Source organism: Saccostrea echinata, unplaced genomic scaffold (assembly GCF_033153115.1).
Source record: "Saccostrea echinata isolate AGI-Se365-2 ecotype Australia unplaced genomic scaffold, CSIRO_AGI_Sech_v1 ptg000052l, whole genome shotgun sequence".
Classification (NCBI taxonomy): Eukaryota; Metazoa; Mollusca; class Bivalvia; order Ostreida; family Ostreidae; genus Saccostrea; species Saccostrea echinata.
Genome location: NW_026889801.1, coordinates 4,205,777 through 4,223,847, shown reverse-complemented (window position 1 = coordinate 4,223,847; position 18,071 = coordinate 4,205,777). Strand labels below are relative to the sequence as shown.

At 33.2% G+C, this 18,071-nt stretch overlaps 1 protein-coding gene across 1 annotated transcript in view; it reads right to left on the bottom strand.

Annotated features, from left to right (window-relative positions):
* Window positions 1-499: 499 nt before the first annotated feature.
* The window catches only part of LOC133204281 (uncharacterized), a 57,595-nt gene continuing 40,023 nt past the window's right edge, over window positions 500-18,071 (bottom strand). Inside the window, exons 6-8 of the mRNA XM_061340019.1 lie at window positions 2,757-3,003; window positions 683-2,136; window positions 500-577 (exon numbers count right to left, since the gene is read on the bottom strand). Of these exons, the coding sequence (XP_061196003.1) occupies window positions 500-577; window positions 683-2,136; window positions 2,757-3,003 (1,779 nt within the window). The remainder of the gene's footprint in view (window positions 578-682; window positions 2,137-2,756; window positions 3,004-18,071) is intronic.

Here is an 18,071-nt window from a genome sequence, read left to right as displayed (position 1 = left end):
ACCTTGCTTCTAGTAAACGTGATGTGTGCCCTATGGATATTCAAAACTTCACTTACTCTAAGCAAGCCGTGATATGCAATTGAGAAAACTGTGGAAACTAACACTGCCTCTTAAGATGATCTACATACTGATGGCAATGCTGATACTACACGCTCAAAGGTGGATATAGTTAATGGGATTCGAGAATCTAAAGTGATACCTCTTTTTTTGCGGAGACCCTGCAAGGCTTTTTTGACAATGAATGATTGAGTGTTATCTTGTATGCCTCTTAATTTGTGTATATATGATAATGCGCTAATGTACAATGCAGCTGTTCTATAAGCTGTACCTGAAATAGAAAGGTGGGCAATGAAATTAAGCAAAAGATCAACAGGAATGGGGAAATACAATGTGGTCCCACAATTATTCAGGAATTTTTTGAAGTTAGTGAGAGCCCCCTGGTAAGCTTTGTATGTGTTTGCTGATAGTGAACCCTGTATAAGTCTGTTTGCGTCCCTTGTTAAATTTCCCACATATTCTTGGGAAGTGGTGTTGGCCATGGATCTGCTGCCGGTGCTAGCCGTCGGAATTTGCCCCACTGTGAACGAGAGATAGAATCCGCAATAAAATTTGATTTTGAAGGTATGTATTTTGCTTTAATCAAAATATTGTGTTTGAGACAAGTGAGAACCAGTTTTCTTACAATTTTCATGACCCTTTCTGACTTTGATGTTGTCGAGTTGATGACATGTACCACCGCCATATTGTCAATGTAAAACAAAATTCTATTGTTGGAGAATTGATGTTTCCACAATTCAATAGCTACATGGACCGGGAAAAGCTCTAAAAAGGTCATGTCACGGGTTATGCCTTGTACAAACCAGGAAATGGGCCTGCAAAATATATACCAAAGCCCCCCGTATCTCCCCCCTGCACTATCAGTGTAGAGTTGTAGAGTCTCATTATTCACCCATATACCTTCGGTAATGACTGAAATGCCATTAAATGATTGGAGGAAGTCAAGCCAGACTTTGAGGTCTGCTTTCATTTCTAAAGTTACCCGGGTATGGTGATGTGGTTTGTTAAGGCCAATTGTTGCATCAATCAAACGTCGACAGAAAGCTCTACCTGGAACTATAACTCTACATGCAAAATTTAGCAAACCCAATAAAGACTGAAGTTGCTTAAGAGTAACCTTCTTAAGTGCCATAATGTCGAGAATCTTTTGTTTGATTTCATCAATTTTTACCAACGGTAACCTCATGATCATTTCCACCGTATTAAACTCAATGCCCAAGAACGTAAGAACCTGCGTTGGATATACGGTTTTCTCGTTTGCAATAGGGACCCCTAGATCGTTGCACAGATAAAGAAAAGTGTCTAACGTATTTTTGCAAATGGAAAGTTCTTTGCCACAGAAAAGAAAGTCATCTAGATAATGCAGGATTGAGGCATTTTTTGAGCAATCCTGTATAAGCCAATGCAGAAAGCCAGCAAACCTGTCCCAAATTGCAAAACTTATTTTACAACCGAAAGGTAGTATCTTGTCGTAATAAAAACCATCATTGAAGTGATAACCTAACAAGTCGAAATCAGTGCTGTTCACTGGTAGCAACCTAAAGGCTGATTTAATGTCCGACTTCGCCAGAAAAGCCCCCCGACCTAATTTTGCAATAATGGCGGCAGCATCATCTATGGTTGAATAGGTTACTGAGCTCTGTTCTGTGTCAATGAAATCATTTATTGAAGCAGATTCTGGATACAACAAATGGTGAATTAGGCGGTAGTCACCGTCTTTTTTAGGTACAAGACCTAAAGGAGAAACTTGTAATGTTGGAAAAGGTGGTTCTTTGAAGGGACCCGCAACCCTCCCCAATGAGACTTCTTTGTAAATCTTTTGCTCTGCAACTGGATATTGTTTGTCCAAACTTGTAAGATTCTTAGAAAACCTGGGTGATCTAGGGCCAAAATACTGTAATTTAAAACCATGTTGAAAACCTTCCCTTAAGAATTGATGATCAGAATAATTTTGTGTATGGAAAAAAATTTTGTCTAGTTTAATTGGGGTCTTGCCCAGTTTATACAGCTGACTTGGTGGAACAGGTTGTGGCCGGATGCTTGCCTCCGCACCTCCTGCAGACGTGCTTGAATCTGCATCTGGGGAAGAAATTGCACTTTTTACCATGATTGAAATGATAGCAATACTGGGTAGCAGCGGATGTGCTGCTCTCATCTAAATTTTGTTTAGTATTGTTGAAATGATTTTGACTGCCAAAAGAATGTGAACTTTGGTTGGTCACATACAATAGCCAAAATTCTTGACTTATAACCCCCCAGGAGGATTCGGGATTGCTAGCTTTGCGTAGCCGATATTGTTCATCGTATTTGAACCAGCCCTGTGATCTAGAGGCAGCTAGTCTGATATCTCTCATGTATTTTAAAAACTCTTGGGCCCTAGTGCGATATTTCTCTAACATAACACTCATGTAAATCATAAAAGCATTTGTCCATTTTTCAATTGACAAATATGAACCAACCTTTGACCGGACAATACAAAATTTCCCATCTCTAATTTTAATTTCCCCTTGTCCTCCCAAACTCATTAATCTCTTTGGCTGTTTTTAACAGCAGACCTAACTCGATAAACTGTCCATCCCAAATTTTTTGTTTTAACTTCAAAGGGATGTGTTGACCTACATTATCAAAACAGCTAAGGTCTGGGACAGGAGTGAAATCAGAAAGATTTACATCAAGGGAGAAATCTGAATCAACATTACCAATGATTGGTGGTGCGAATTCCCCCAAATCACTGTCAGGTGAAGCATCACTCCCTGCAGTCTCTGGTTCGGCATGGTGGGGGGGGGGGATGATCGTTCCTTTGCGCTCCAGACCTTTGCAGCCTGGGAGAATGGCGAGGCTTTTTGTGCCCTCTGCCCCTGGATGGCGACACCATCTCCCCTCTGATATCTCTCTTCCTTTTTGGTGGCATAGTGCTAAGGATTGGACTGGATTTTTTGTTTGTAACTTTTACTAATGACCAAACTCACTGGATGTTGAAGAGGAAGAGGAAGTTGCTATACTAGTTAACTCATCCTGAAGCTGACTTTCCCATGAACTAGATAACTTGTACCAAGTTGTGTCTTATTGATTAATGCTATCCAAACAATTAAATTAGATTATCTCATATTCATTTCAATAATCTATATTAATTAAGGATACAATTCATTACATTTAAGTGTGTATTTGTGCAGTTAGACTGATCTACAATTTGATATCGAATAAAATAAATTCCAGTCTGTATTGTATATATATAATTTTTAATTAATTCAAGTATGCAAAGCCTTAGACCGAGATAAGTAATTGAAAACTTAATTCTTATGTATTTCTCCTATTGGGAAACAGTGGCGTATATTCCTTTATGCTAATGTGTAGGCTAATGTGAAGTCACAGATTTCACCTAAAGCGCATCATTGCCGAATTGCGGATAGGCAAGGAGGGAGTCGCCCCTCTCAATAGAAGGGGGGGAGGGAGGGAGTCGTAGGACCACTTTCTGCGATCTTGGAGACATCTATCATTTTCATTTTCCCAGTGAATATAATTATAAATCATTTAAACATATTTTTATGATACGGAAATTAAAATCTTCATGACCACTCTTAATAAAATTGAGATATATTAAAATCCTTTCACAGTGCTTGGAAATTATGGAAACTTCTTTTCAGATTATTCTTTACAGATTAATCTAAATATTCTAAATATAATTTTTAAAATGTGTTTTTGCTTAACTTCCTATTAACCCAAACATATTTCCTAATTTTTTTTTCGCTGTCCTAATCGTACACTCCAGGTTGCTGTCATTTTTAATAGTCTGATATCGACGTCAATGTAACGTTTCAATTTTAGATTTATATCAGGAGTTTTGTATGCTGTAAAAATTGGAAAGGCATAAAAGTATGGATGGCTAAAAATACTTTTATTGCATTTGATGAAAAAATATTCTAATAACTGGTAAATAAATACGATTTATGATCAACTTTCTCCATTTTTCAGCAAAATACATGTATAAATAAATATTTATTTTACATCAAGAAAATGATGTGTAGGCAACATATGGAATATATACGCCATTGGAAAAGCACGTCCGCGATTTTTCTTTATCACTACTACAATGTCTTTTAAGATTCCCTGGATACACTAAAAAGGTGTATAGAGGGTCCATTGTTATGTTAAAATTTTTTTTTATCATTTATATTAAATACTTTTATATCTTTTTTCTCTATGGCCATTAAATCATGTATTGGAACTTGTGTATTGATTGGTTATGTATCTTGCGAGACCCGATAAGTAAGTAATTATTGTCATCTCCCTCGGGAGATGACACATTAAGTTTGTTATCCGGAAGTGAAGTCCTAGTGTAAGCTGCCATCGATAAGCAGGTGGTCTGGCAAATGACCTGATGATGATATAGAGATGTAAACAAAATTGAGCGTTCTGTCTTATTATTACAAAATGGTCCATCTTAAAGTAAAACTACACAGAGTTCATTAAGGGTAATAGAGGTAGATTCACTTGGGTGGTGGTGGTCTTTAAAATACACATAAACATTGTATCTAGGCTATTGTGTAAAATGATGGTCAGCGCGCGGGGATCAAAATGAAGAAAACAGTGAAAACATTCACGTTAAATGCATATATACAATGGCAAAAACTTAACTTTTATGTGTACTTAATAGTCAATCGATAATTACTGCCGTATATACATTGTATGTAAAATAAAACAGAACTTATTCAAAAAAATAAAATTCGAAGAAATTTTTTTTTACCTAAAAGCACAATTTAAGCAGAAACATAAATGTCTCTGATTTAAGTAACTCAGTGCTGCAGGCATTGGAATAAAGATAATTAAGAATTATTACGAGTATTTTCTCGGATGTCTGCACTATTCTTTTTTATGATTATTTAAATTTACCCCTGCAGAAAAGTTTTAGGAAAAACACAATTTTCTTTACTTGGCTCAGAGTTTTTAAGGATTAAAAAATAAAGCAACTTATCATTATCTTTATGCAATTCTAATTTGCGTTTTTTTTTGCTAATAGAAAAGATTAAAAAAGTCACTCCTCGTATTCTTGAAATAAAGCCAAAATTATAAAATGTGTGTCTCATGGAACAGCCTATAAAATCGATGTTGGTAGACTGGGGTTCTTTTCATTGTGCAAATGCTTAATTTTAAATGGTAACTTTTCAATTTTATAACCTTTCTATGCATGCTATTTTCCCAGGAGCGTATACATGTACGCGTACTTGTATTATACATAATATAGCGTTAAAACATGAATCTACATGGGCAGCAGAAGGGTATGAGACAGGAGAGTCTCAATTTTTCCCTTGATATTCCCAGTGGCTCGATGGCCAAGTCACTTCAGAGGATACGATTAAGGAAAATAAGGAAAATCTTTGGAAATTAATTGAGGTTCGGATTACATTAAGACGACTAAGAACTAAAGTCAAAGGGAAGGCTAAGTTTTTATATCCATCTTCATACGGAAAAATTGTTATCTAATTTTTACGAATATTTCTCTGTGGTTAGATTTTTACAGACATTGTACAAACAATATTTAAAATGAATAAAGCATATTTACAACAGGTAAAATAATACAGGCACGTAGCATCAGGAGGGTCGGACCCTTCCACTTTTTTTTCCCAAACATTGAAAATATTCATTGAAAGGCACGCCCTTGCCCCATCTTCCATCTTTTGTTGCAGTATCGTACGTCAAATCATCCCATGGGAATGAATTATAATACAAAATATGTTTGATGGAAAAGTTGTAATCCCCCCTTCCAAAAAATGAAAATGTTGAGTTTGGACAGACCCTTTTTCCCCTTGTCAAAGATTGTTCAGGTAAGTCGTCGATTTTCTTTCTCCCCCCCCCCCTTTTTTCAAAAGCGATACTACTGCCTGTAAAAGCTGAAAAAATGATATAACATTCCACTGTTTATTCTGTGACATTCATGAAGCCAAAGAGATGATATGTCAGGCTTTCTGGAAAGCCAAACTTGTCGAATATATAATTATTCTGCCCATGCATCGCAAGATTGACACTGAATGTTGATAACCGACCATTTGTCTACCGTTGTAATAAAATAAACAACATACCCATATGACCCTGGGCTCGTGCTCCCCCCCCCCTCCTTCCCCTTATATTTTTACCGATAAACCCGTTGAACCCTTTGAAACCCGTATTACTAATTATCATTAATCGCTAGTCACTTGTTTTATTGCACACTTAACTTTGAAAACCCGTATTAGTCACTGGTCACTTTCTAATACATTGTCACGAACTATCCACTTTGATACCCGTAGTACTTAATTAATTACATGTATTATTAATCACTAGTCACTTGTTTTATTGCACACTTATAATTCTCATCGACTAACCCCCCCCCCCCATTTATCTTTGCATCCCATTAATAATATTTATTATGATGACATTAAACCTATAAACAAAGTAGATAATACGATATAAATATTTTTGATATAAACCTATTACAATATTCAAAAAGTTTTAATATAAATTTAAGCATATTTTGCCGACCAAAAACCCAATTTTTTTTTTATTTCGTTCTGATATATATAAAACTCTTTCTTGCATTGTAATATAATCAAATGACCTCTTCGGTTTGAATATATTCAACGATTTCTTGAAGGTCAAAACTTAGCAAAGGGGAGTAATTGAATCTCAAACCGCCTTTTGATTGGTTAGTTTGGATCTTGGATCTCGAAACTCGAATTTCGAATCTCGAATTTCGAATCTCGTATTTCGAAACTCGAATCTCGAATGAGCCTTCTGGGCTTTCGTACCTTTAAAGAATTATGACGTTCATTTTGCTATTTGAAACAATTATTTTTTTCATATTTTATACCCTGAATTAGTCCTTTTATCGTAGAATGACTGATATACGTACATGTACTTCCAGAACCATTACAAACATAAATGTTATTTTCGGTATAGCATAGACATAATATACCCAGCATTGAATCAGAACAGGATCAAAATAATTTAAAGCTGAACACAATTCGTAAAAAGGAGATTATTCTGCATTTTCCGTTAGCTGTACATCCTTTCACTTAATGGTCTCGATTGCGTGTAATAAGTTTTCATAGGTGTGGATGGACGTATTCTACATAGCTATTGTGAAACTCTCGATAGCGACAAAAGTAAATGTGTTTCTTCAACGGCAGGAGAGAAAGTTACCAAATAACCTTACATTGGTTGCGTAGGTAAGTGCAGTACAAACAAACACAAATACATGTCAACTGCAATACAATGTAAACAACGGTAGTGTAAGACAACCAATAGAAAAATGCGTTGTCTATTCCACGCAGGTACCTGCGAGAAAAGGGCAGTCGGACCTAACGAATGCTAAAGGTATATTTCATTGCTGATATTGGAGATGGGAAAACTAATATGGCGTACGCCCATTTACGAGTCGTGTTCTGCTTTAAATACTTCATCTTGGTGTATAAGCTACAGAAATGATTATTATATAACTTTCAAATTGATATTAACATTATTTGATTGAATTATCGTTGCATCAAAACTCAGGGATAATAGTGATGACGTAAATTAACTTCCTTCTTTCTTTATATCATTGCTGTTGATAAATCTCTACAAACAATAAATGTTCATTTTGGAATACATCATGAACATTAAGAAAGATGTAAATCTTTTGCATCAGAGCTGGTGATGTAGAAGGAACGGGGTTTGTAGCGAGATATTAAATATAGATATAAAATAAATTGGATGATTGTTACAAAACCAAGTGCAACAGTGCTGTAAAGAATGGCCTTTTGAAATCCTTCTGTAATCTTTGGTCGAGGTAAAATTATAAGATGTATCTGCTAAAAAGAAATCTTTCCAATGCTTAAGATTCATTCGGAAAAAAAAAACTGAAGATCACTAAAATGTTTTAAAATCATATTACAAGAAATAAACAAATATCTAATAATATGCATCGCATGTTGTCATCATCCATATTTGAATGAATTAGTGCAATCTTAGGTGTGTTCATAACAAAAATTTAAAATATCACGAAATAATAGCAAAATATGAAACTTTTTAAAAGCTAATCTTTCTTCTTTTTTTGACCGTTTACGGTAGCTCAATCGGTAGGGCGCTCGCTCCGTGATCGGAAGGTCGTGAGTTCGAATCTCGCCCACGATTGACCTAAGTCGATAAAAAATAGGTAGCAACTGTTCCTTCGCCATGCGCTCGGCACTTCGAAGTGAAAGATTCGGGTCCTTCGGATGAGACCTTAAAAACCGAGGCCCCGTGTCACTACGGCGTTGGCACGATAAAGATCCCGCACTGCTCAATGGCCCTGAGTGCCGCGTTAAGGTCAAAATTTGAAGCTCTTCACCAGTATATGGTGACGTCTCTATGTGAGTGAAAAATTCTCGAATGGGACGTAAAACAACATATAATCAATCTTTAATTTTGTGTTTCGCAGATGTCAAAGAGTCGCACAGAACTAAAGACTTCTCATGAGACTTTAATTTAACATTTACTAGTTCTAAAAGGAGATGGGTGAGCAAGGCGTTCACAATGCCTATAGCTTTAGATAAATAAAAATTATATTCAATTTTTGAATTTAGTATTTAGAGTAAAGTTCTCATTATTGAAATTTTTTTGAAATTATGATAAACATATTACCTTTTCTGAGGAAAAGTTACTCTGCAAAAACTATTCTCTTATTAAAAAAATAATATTGTATTCAAACCCTAGGAATAAAAATCCTGAGTATCGTTTTCCTTTTGACAAACACGCTAAACACTACGCAACACAACTTCTGATGAAAAGTGGCAAATAAATCTTGTTTATGATATGACCTTTGACTAAATGAACTTCAAGTATTTCTGGGAAAAATGCGAATGCTGTATCATAAAATTATATTTTAATGTAAATTGTGTCTTTGCTCCATTTTTGTCATCCAAATAAAAAAAATAAAAAATAAATAAAATTTTTTCGCAAACCTCGAGGATAAATTTATATATATATATAATAAATTAGAGCGAAGACCCACTCATATAAAAAATTGTTATAGTATGAGAAAATGATCCCTTTTGTCCTCTTTTGTATGTGTATTCTATTTCATAGGCAAATAATTGCAATCTTTGTGAGAATTTTGCTAATTGTAGAAATTTTACAAAAGGTATACTTTAATGTTAGATGAAATATAAAAGAAAATTTTGTTATAATTGAGATTTCATTTTTCCCCTTCATGTTTGTCGCACTTTACGCATTTTCGCTCGATTTGTTCGCCTATTTTCTTTATACATTGTTTTTACGAATCTTAGAACTACACGCACGGTACTTCCGTTTTGAATCATTCGATAGTCTTTCATTTACAGCACCACACATTTCCCTTATTCGATAGTCCTTCATTTGCAACACCCTATTTGCCTTATTCGGCAGTCCTTCATTTACAATACCCCATTTTCTTTACCTGACCTTCACAACCAAGTACCATAATCGCACTTTTCTTCCAAGCAATTACATTCAGACTGACATTTTACACCATAATTTAGATTTGTGGACTTCTGTTGACATCCTTTTACGCTGAAACCCGGCGTACACTCTTGAGAAAAAATATGATATTCTCTTCTAGTCTATTACGACAAAGGTAATGTTAGAACAATCGAAACGGACACTGTTCATTTTGTTTTCATTACTTTTTTTGTGCAAATGGGCACACAATTATTATAAAATGCTTTTATGATATACTAGTTTTCCTTGAGTTGTATCTATTTGCATTCAGTCCTCAATCAGATCAATGAAAAGGTCAAGGAAAAAGGGCATTGAAGACATGTTTTTAAACCCTGATTCAGTAATTCTTTGAAAGGAACAAACGATTCTTGTAACATGTTGGCCATGCTACTTGCATTACTAAGTTTCTCTTGTTCAATCAAGTACAGAAAACAAAAAAGATGGAAACATGTAATTCATCTTTATTTTTGTTAAAATCAATTATATCATATTTTCTATCGATTGTACTTGCAACAAAGATGAGAAAATTTGATACAGACCTCTTTATGGAAGTTTATGTCTGTTTCAGTCCTGCAACAAATACAGAAGCTTCCATAAACTCCTGATATAAAGAACGATTTGCCACAGTCATATGCGTTTCTCTCCGGGAAATGTTGTATATGGACAGCACGTATTTTGATTACATTTTCCTGTTCTATTTATAAATGCCTATTGACAAATAGCTGTGTATTCACACTCAGAAAATATCCATTGGGTATGCTTTTAACATAATTTCTTTTTTTAAATGCTTTAAATGTCTTCGTGCAATATCATCAAATGTAGTACTTTAATTTATTAGATATCAATATGCATGTTATACTTTTATATATTACTTCAAAATTGCTTTTTCGGCTAATTCATACATACCGTTTAAGCAGAATTTTTAGCGAGGATTCAATTTTGGTATTATTACAATAGCTATCTCTCTTGACATTATAAAATTGAGATAATCATAAATACATGTGATAAGTATGACCTATTCTTGGTGCATACCTTTTTTTATATGATACAATTCTTAGAAGAACAATCTATGAACAGAGTTGCAATTGAAGCATACATGAATCTAAAATAAATATCGTATCATCTGTATCAAAACCTTAATTGTGATGTACTGAAGACGGGGTTCGTAGAACATTGAAAAGTATAAATAAAATGTAAACTGAATGACTGCAATAAAACCATGTATGATATTGCTAGAAAGCGTTCGAACTTTTTCTGTTTCCTTCAGTCGACGTACAGTTGTATGTCCCACCTGCTAATAAGAAGTCTTTCTAATCATGAATTCTCATAAATGTAAAAATAGGACAATAATATGTTTCAGAATCAATATAAAGGAATGAAGATTATGTATTGTATTTGTAAATGTAAAAATTTTGCATTTTTAGTTTGTTGTCAAATAAACTTAATATTTCAAGAAAAAAAAAAGATGAGATATAATTTTCCCCTTTTTATAATCTTACATTTACTGTTCCCTATTTTTTCCCCTCGCCTTCACAACCAGAAATATAATCACACTTTTCTTCCAAACAGATACATTTTGACTGACAATTTACACCATAATTTGGATATGTGCAATTATGTTCACATCCTTTTCCTCTAGAACCCGGTGGACACTATATGGAAGAAAACATCTATGATTAAGTTCTTTTATTTTCTACAAATGCCCACATTGGCCTTGAATTTATAATTGAAACAATGTAGGGTCATGTTTCAAGATCACTTATAGTCTATTCTGTTCCTGAACATGCGGGATGTTAAGGAAAATAAATTCATGAAAATGATATCGCACTATTTACGATTTTTCTTCGAAAAGAATGATTTTTCACATATATTTGCACTTTTAATAGATAAACATGAAAGTGCTAATGTGAATAATTGTATCGTTAAAAAATCCCGATACATGAGTATTTAATTTACCCATGCTGAACATCATTTAGTTACCTGGATTTATACTGATGAAATTTCATCTTTATTAATTTTATAATGTGACGCGTCGCTGAAAATGTTGACAAGAGAATTCATTCCTTCTTTCTCATAGTATAAAACTTGGTCAGGCTCGTCGGAAGCAATTTCATTTTTTTTGGGGGGGGGGAGGGGGGGGGCACAGTCATACATTTTTCAGTTGACAGTTGAGGGAGCACTACCAAAAGTTTCCTGACAAGCAAAAAAGAGGTCATCAACTATCAAAAATTCCTTGACAAACAAAAAAGGGGGGTTCACATCAGACGTTTTTATTGAGGGGACATAAGCATATTGTATTTATGTATATATGTGATCCACATATCGGCAAAATTATTGGCTTCGGTTCCTACCGCCATGTTGGTTATGTTACATAAACTGCATGTATTTGAATTAGCATACCTTGACACCCGTTCACGTGATAACACTATTCCTTTTACAATAGCACATTGGCTGACAATCTTTTCCGTAGCCTTGGTAGCTCAGGGTATTTCACAATTTTAACCGAAATATCCTACGTTACACTCGATATCTAAAATTAAAGTTTGTCAATTCATAAAATAAATATGTTACATACAATGTACCGTACTTTAATGAAATGGGAGGCACGTCTTAATTCTATGTCCTTTAAGCTACTAGCATATTGTCAACTGCAGATATATTTACAGTTCTTTGTTTAACCAAATCAATTTTTTTGCTACAAAAGGACATGTATTTTAAGCAAAGATTTTCTGGCTTGGTTGAAAAGTACGTTATGACTTATTTGCATACATATATATTTCATACCATTATATTTGTATTTGAGAGAGAGAGAGAGAGAGAGAGAGAGAGATTGAAACTGCAACAACAATAACGCTACTTACTGTTAGGTGTGTTTTTCAAACATACAACTTCAGCCAAACAAATAAATTGCAATAACACATCAACGTTTTTGAATAATACTTTACACATATTACCTGCACTGTTCCTTTAATTACAATAATATGTATAGCTGAACCATAGCAACTGCAAATAGTTTCGAGATCCTTATATGCTGTTGTTATGCATGTATTTTAATTTCCTGTTTATTTGGAAATCTAAAAACCATATAAATAGTTTACTGTAATAAAAATACTTTAATTTCTATACATGTTTTGCTGAATCAACACTCCTCTGGACCATTTCGGTTCTGTCACCAAATATCCCTGAGGGAATCCCTCGATTCCACCTTGTATAGTAAACAACATTTCATGCAAAGGCATTATTAGCGGAATCAATTTTTGCTGATTTTAGGGATAACTCTTTCTCCTGTTGTACTTATGACTGAATTATATGTGACATCTACTTTTACCGTTACCCTGACCTAGCTAAGAATGCCGAAATTTGGTGGTTGCTTAAACTTTACACAGAACAGCAAAAGACGCTTCGCAGTTATGTTAACACTGTCCGAAGTCTTAATATGCATTAAAAATATACATTTCATTTTTTGGTAGATTTTAATTTCAGTATGTAATTTATGTATGAATTTGCAGTCAACTTGTGCTTACAGTTTATTCAGGTATTATGATAAAGCATTATTGTGATGTCACATGACTGTTGATCACGTGACGGACACTTATAAATTCCTAAATTTTGCACAAAAATCGCATCGGCACAAGTGCAAAACAAAATTATTGTGAGAAGTTCGCTATATTAGTCAATTCATCGTGATATTTGGTATAAAGGGCTGGGGACAAGTCTGAATTTTACTTTTCAAGAAAATATTTTACGAGAAATTTAACTTACCCACATATAAGGGGGTATTTTCCACTCTTTAGGGCAATTTATACAAAATATGAATAATTACTTATAATACCCCAACAAAATTCAGTTAGAGAACATACTTTTCTAGTAGATTCACACAGAGTAACTTCAATTTATCCTCATTAATCACTTGTGCCGGTCAAATATATACTCGATTCATAAATTATAACTCTGTCTACAGATGTGTAAGGGGGAACGTTTCACATCTGATTCTATGTTATAGTTTGAATATGTGCCTATGGGAGAAGGGAAAAAAAAGAAATAACGTTATTAAATTGCAAATATGCAACATCATAACAGCAGATTTGAGCTTAATGAACAATCCAGACACTTGAATTAAACAACAACGCAAAAAATACTCTATATGTCATGTGAAAGGAATGTAAAAGTCAAGACACTTTCCCCGTCATGTCAGCTCAAGTATGCATTGACTTGACTTGAAGGAAAACATAGGATACATCACTTCAAGAAGCAAACTAGCATTTAAGTGAATCTACAACTAATATAGAAGCTGTCATAAGCTCCCGGTGAAAAGCCACAGTCATATGCGTTTCTTTCAGGGAAATGTTGTATACGGACAGCAAGTATTTTGATTATATTTTCCTGTTCTATTTATAAATTGCTTATCTACAAACAACTCCATTCATGCTCTTTTATCAGCAACCCATATCTCTGTTTTTTCAGGAAACAACTACAGAAAACAACCATTGGAATCCTTTCAAAAAATATTTCTTTTTTTTCACATGATTTAAATATCTTCATACAATAGTATCACATGCAGTACTTCTAATTATTAGATATCAAGTATGTGACAATTATCAATTCCAGGATTATAATACATGTTATACTTAAAAGTATACCTTAAAATTGCTTTTCTGCTACTTCAGACATGTTCTCTTTTACATTTACATGTTTTGAATGTCATCACATATACAATTCATGCAAATAATCATAAACACATGTAATAATAAGGATTACCTATGCTTGGTGCACATCATTCTTATCTGATACAATTTTTTTAAGCACAATTTATGAAAAGAATTCAAATTGAAATACACATGAATCTAAAATAAATTATATTTCATCTGTATCAAAACCTTGTGATGTACAGAAGACGGGGTTTGTAGAAAATTGAAAAATATAGATAAAAAGTAAATTGAATGACTGCAATAAAACCAAGTACGATGGTGCAGGAAAGCTTGGCTTTCGATCTTTTTCTGTAACCTGTTGTCGAGGTACATTTATCTGTCCCTCCTGTTAATAAAAAAAGTCTTTCTTCTCAGGATAAATAATTTTAATGTAAAAATAGAACAATTAAATTTTCAGAATCAGTATAAAGAAATGAAGGTTTTATTATCATATTTGTAAATGTCAGAAAAAACTTAATATTTTACGGAAAAAAAGATGAGTTATAGATAAATTTTCCCCTTTGTTATAATCTTACATTTGCACTACCCTATTTTTTCCCTCACCTGCACAACCAGTGATATAATGGCACTTTTCTTCCAAACAGTTACATTTTGACTGACATTTAACACCATAATTTGGATATGTGCAATTGTGTTCACATACTTTTCCTCTGGAACCCGGTGGACACTCTATGGAAGAAAACATCTAAGAATAAGTTCCTTTATTTTCACCGTACAAATGACCACATTTAACCAATTGGTATTTTTCAAACATATTTATACTTTTAATAGATAGTCATGAAAGTGCAAATGTGAATAATTTTATCGTTAAACATCCCGATACACGAATATTTAATTTACCCATGTTGAACATCATTTAGTACCCTGGATTTATAATGATGGAATTTCATCTTTATTGAAAATGTGAAGCGTCGCTGAAATTGTTTTACTATGGAACCCTTTCCTTCTCTCTCATTATATAAATTCCTAGTTAAGTTATATAGACTGCATGTATTTGAATTAGCATACCTTGACATCCGTTTACGTGATCACAGTATTCCTTTTCACAATAGCACATTGTCTGACAATCTTTCCCGTAGTTTGGGTAGCGGCAGGGTAGTTCACAATTTTTACCGAAATATCCTACGTTACACTCGATATCTAAAATGAAAGTTTGTAAATTCATAAAAAAAATATGTTACATACAATGTACAGTACTTTAATGGAATGGGATGCACGATTTAATTCTATGTCCTTTAAGATACTAGAATATTGTCAATTGCATGTATATTTACAGTTCTTTGTTTAACCAAATCAATTTTTTTTCACTATTTCTACAAAAGGACATTTATTTTAAGCAAAGATTTTTTGGCTTGTTTCAAAAATAAGTTATGACTTATTTGCATACATATATATTTCATATCATTAAATTTGTATTTACGAGAGAGAGAGAGAGAGAGAGAGAGAAATTGAAACTACAACAACCAATAAAGCTACTTACTGTTAGGTGTGTTTTTCAAACAAACGACTTCAGCCAAACAAATAAATTGCAATAACACATCAAAGCCTTTGATTAATAATTTACACATATTGCCCTCACTGTTCCTTTTATTACAATAATATTTATAGCTGAACCATAGTAACTGCAAATGATTTCGAGATCCTTATATGCTGTCGTTATGCATGTATTTTAATTTCCTGTTTATTTTGAATAATCTGAAAACCATATAAATAGCTTACTGTAACAAACATAATTTTATTTCTATTTGCTGAATTAACACTCCTCTGGAACATTTTGGTTCTGTCACCAAATACCCCTGAGGGAATCCCTCGATTCCATCTTATAAAGTAAACAACATTTCATGCAGAGGCATTATTAGCGGAAATAATTTTTGATGCTTTTATGAATAACTCTTTCTCCTGTTGTACTTATGACTTAATTATATTTGATATCTACTTTTACCGTTGCCCTAACCTAGCTAAGAATGCCAAAATTTGGTGGTTGCTTAAAATTTACACAGAACAGTATAATTAAAAACATATAATTACTAGTTGAATCAATTTTTGCTGATTTTAGGGATAACTCTTTCTCCTGTTGTATTTATGACTGAATTATATGTGACATCTACCTTTACCGTTGCCCTGACATTCGCAAAGAATGCCTAATTTTGGTGGTTGCTTAAATTTTCCGTTACACAGTTCAGTTAATGATGCTGATAGGAAACACGCTTACAATGAATTGTCGTTTACAGCAAAGTGATTTTCATTTCCCGAGACTATATAAGGGATATAACGAATATAACAGTGATATTTACAATGAAAATAATCTTTAATTAAAATATGAGTGATAAAATATACATGCAGGGAAGATATTTTTGAGGTTTTTTGTAGATAAGTTAATTTTAGTTAAATTTAATTAATTTAAATTATATTCCATTTTTTTAATTTATTCCCGAAAAATGCAATGTAGTTCCTGAAATTTGGCATCACATTTCTTCAGAATAGGGAATTTTCCAAAGCTACAGTAATTTAAACAAGACATCCCTATGATAATTTGCTTTTTTGTGTTTTGTAGATGCTTGACTGTAAAATATGAGTTATATAAAGAGAATTACATCTACAAAATGACAAGATAAGGATTATCATAGGTCAAATGAACTTGTTCAGTGATATAGCAAACATATTTTAGTAGCTATAATATTGAAAAAAAAAATGCATATTTCAACTGATAGCACAAAATCTTTTTGAAAAATGCGAACAAGTGAATCAATACTTTCAAAAGCAGTCTCTTTCAGTAGATTGTAAGAGGAAGAAATATTGAGGTTTTATGAAAAAACGAGTAATATTTCGTATCAGCAAAGCCTCATCAGCCTTTCATTTAAGCTCGGGCTATCGAAGCGGCAAAATTGCCTAATAATAATTTTTTAAAAGTGGAATATATAGTTTTGCAGAATGCATTACCATAAGTTACATAAAGCATTAGACATAGAATGGACTTATGGAAAAAATTACAGATTCGTTTCGTCACTGTCTTATATTTTTCATACACAAATTGATAAATTTTAAGTTTTATCAATTGACACTAGTTACTTCCATTTATATGTCAACAAGATATCCGAGTGAAATCCTAAATACACCGCAGAATGTGCCGCACCTGTTTCATTTTTGGATATTTTACCGACTCTAGACTATATATAATATACAATTATAAATGATGAGGGTTGACTATCAACTAAACTGCATGACAAGCAAGATTACTTCATTTTCCATCGTCAACTTTATTTCTCTAGTAATATTCCACGATCACATGTATTTGGTGTTTATGTACCACAACTTATTTGATACCCAAGAGGATACTCTGAGTACGATCAATTTTTTAACCAAGGCAGGCTACTGACAAATAAATTGACGTTACAGGAAATTTGACAACCTCCTTTGAAGTCAGCATTTAGTAAGTTATATGGTCGTTGTAAATATCATGTTAGCAATTACAACCCATCATTGGGTCGTATTTTAAATATATTCCATACCAATTTTTTGACCGCTCAGTGTAACATTAGAAATTTCTTTTTTTTTTTTTTTTACAATTCAAAAGTCTTTTTAAAATATAGAATGATATAGGAATCATTTTCTAAAGATAATAAAAAAGAGAAATCGGAAGTATAAGCAGACCTTATTCTTCAATTAGGATACCTGAACTAATTTATAATTTTTGTGTCAAAGATGAAACCTTTCAGGGCTAGATATAGAAACTCGAACCAAGTTCGTTATCAAAACAGCAATGTGAGAGAAAAGATTTTATAAAAACAGTCCATAAATATGCAAACAGTATAACCTGCTTTGGGAATAAAAAGTACC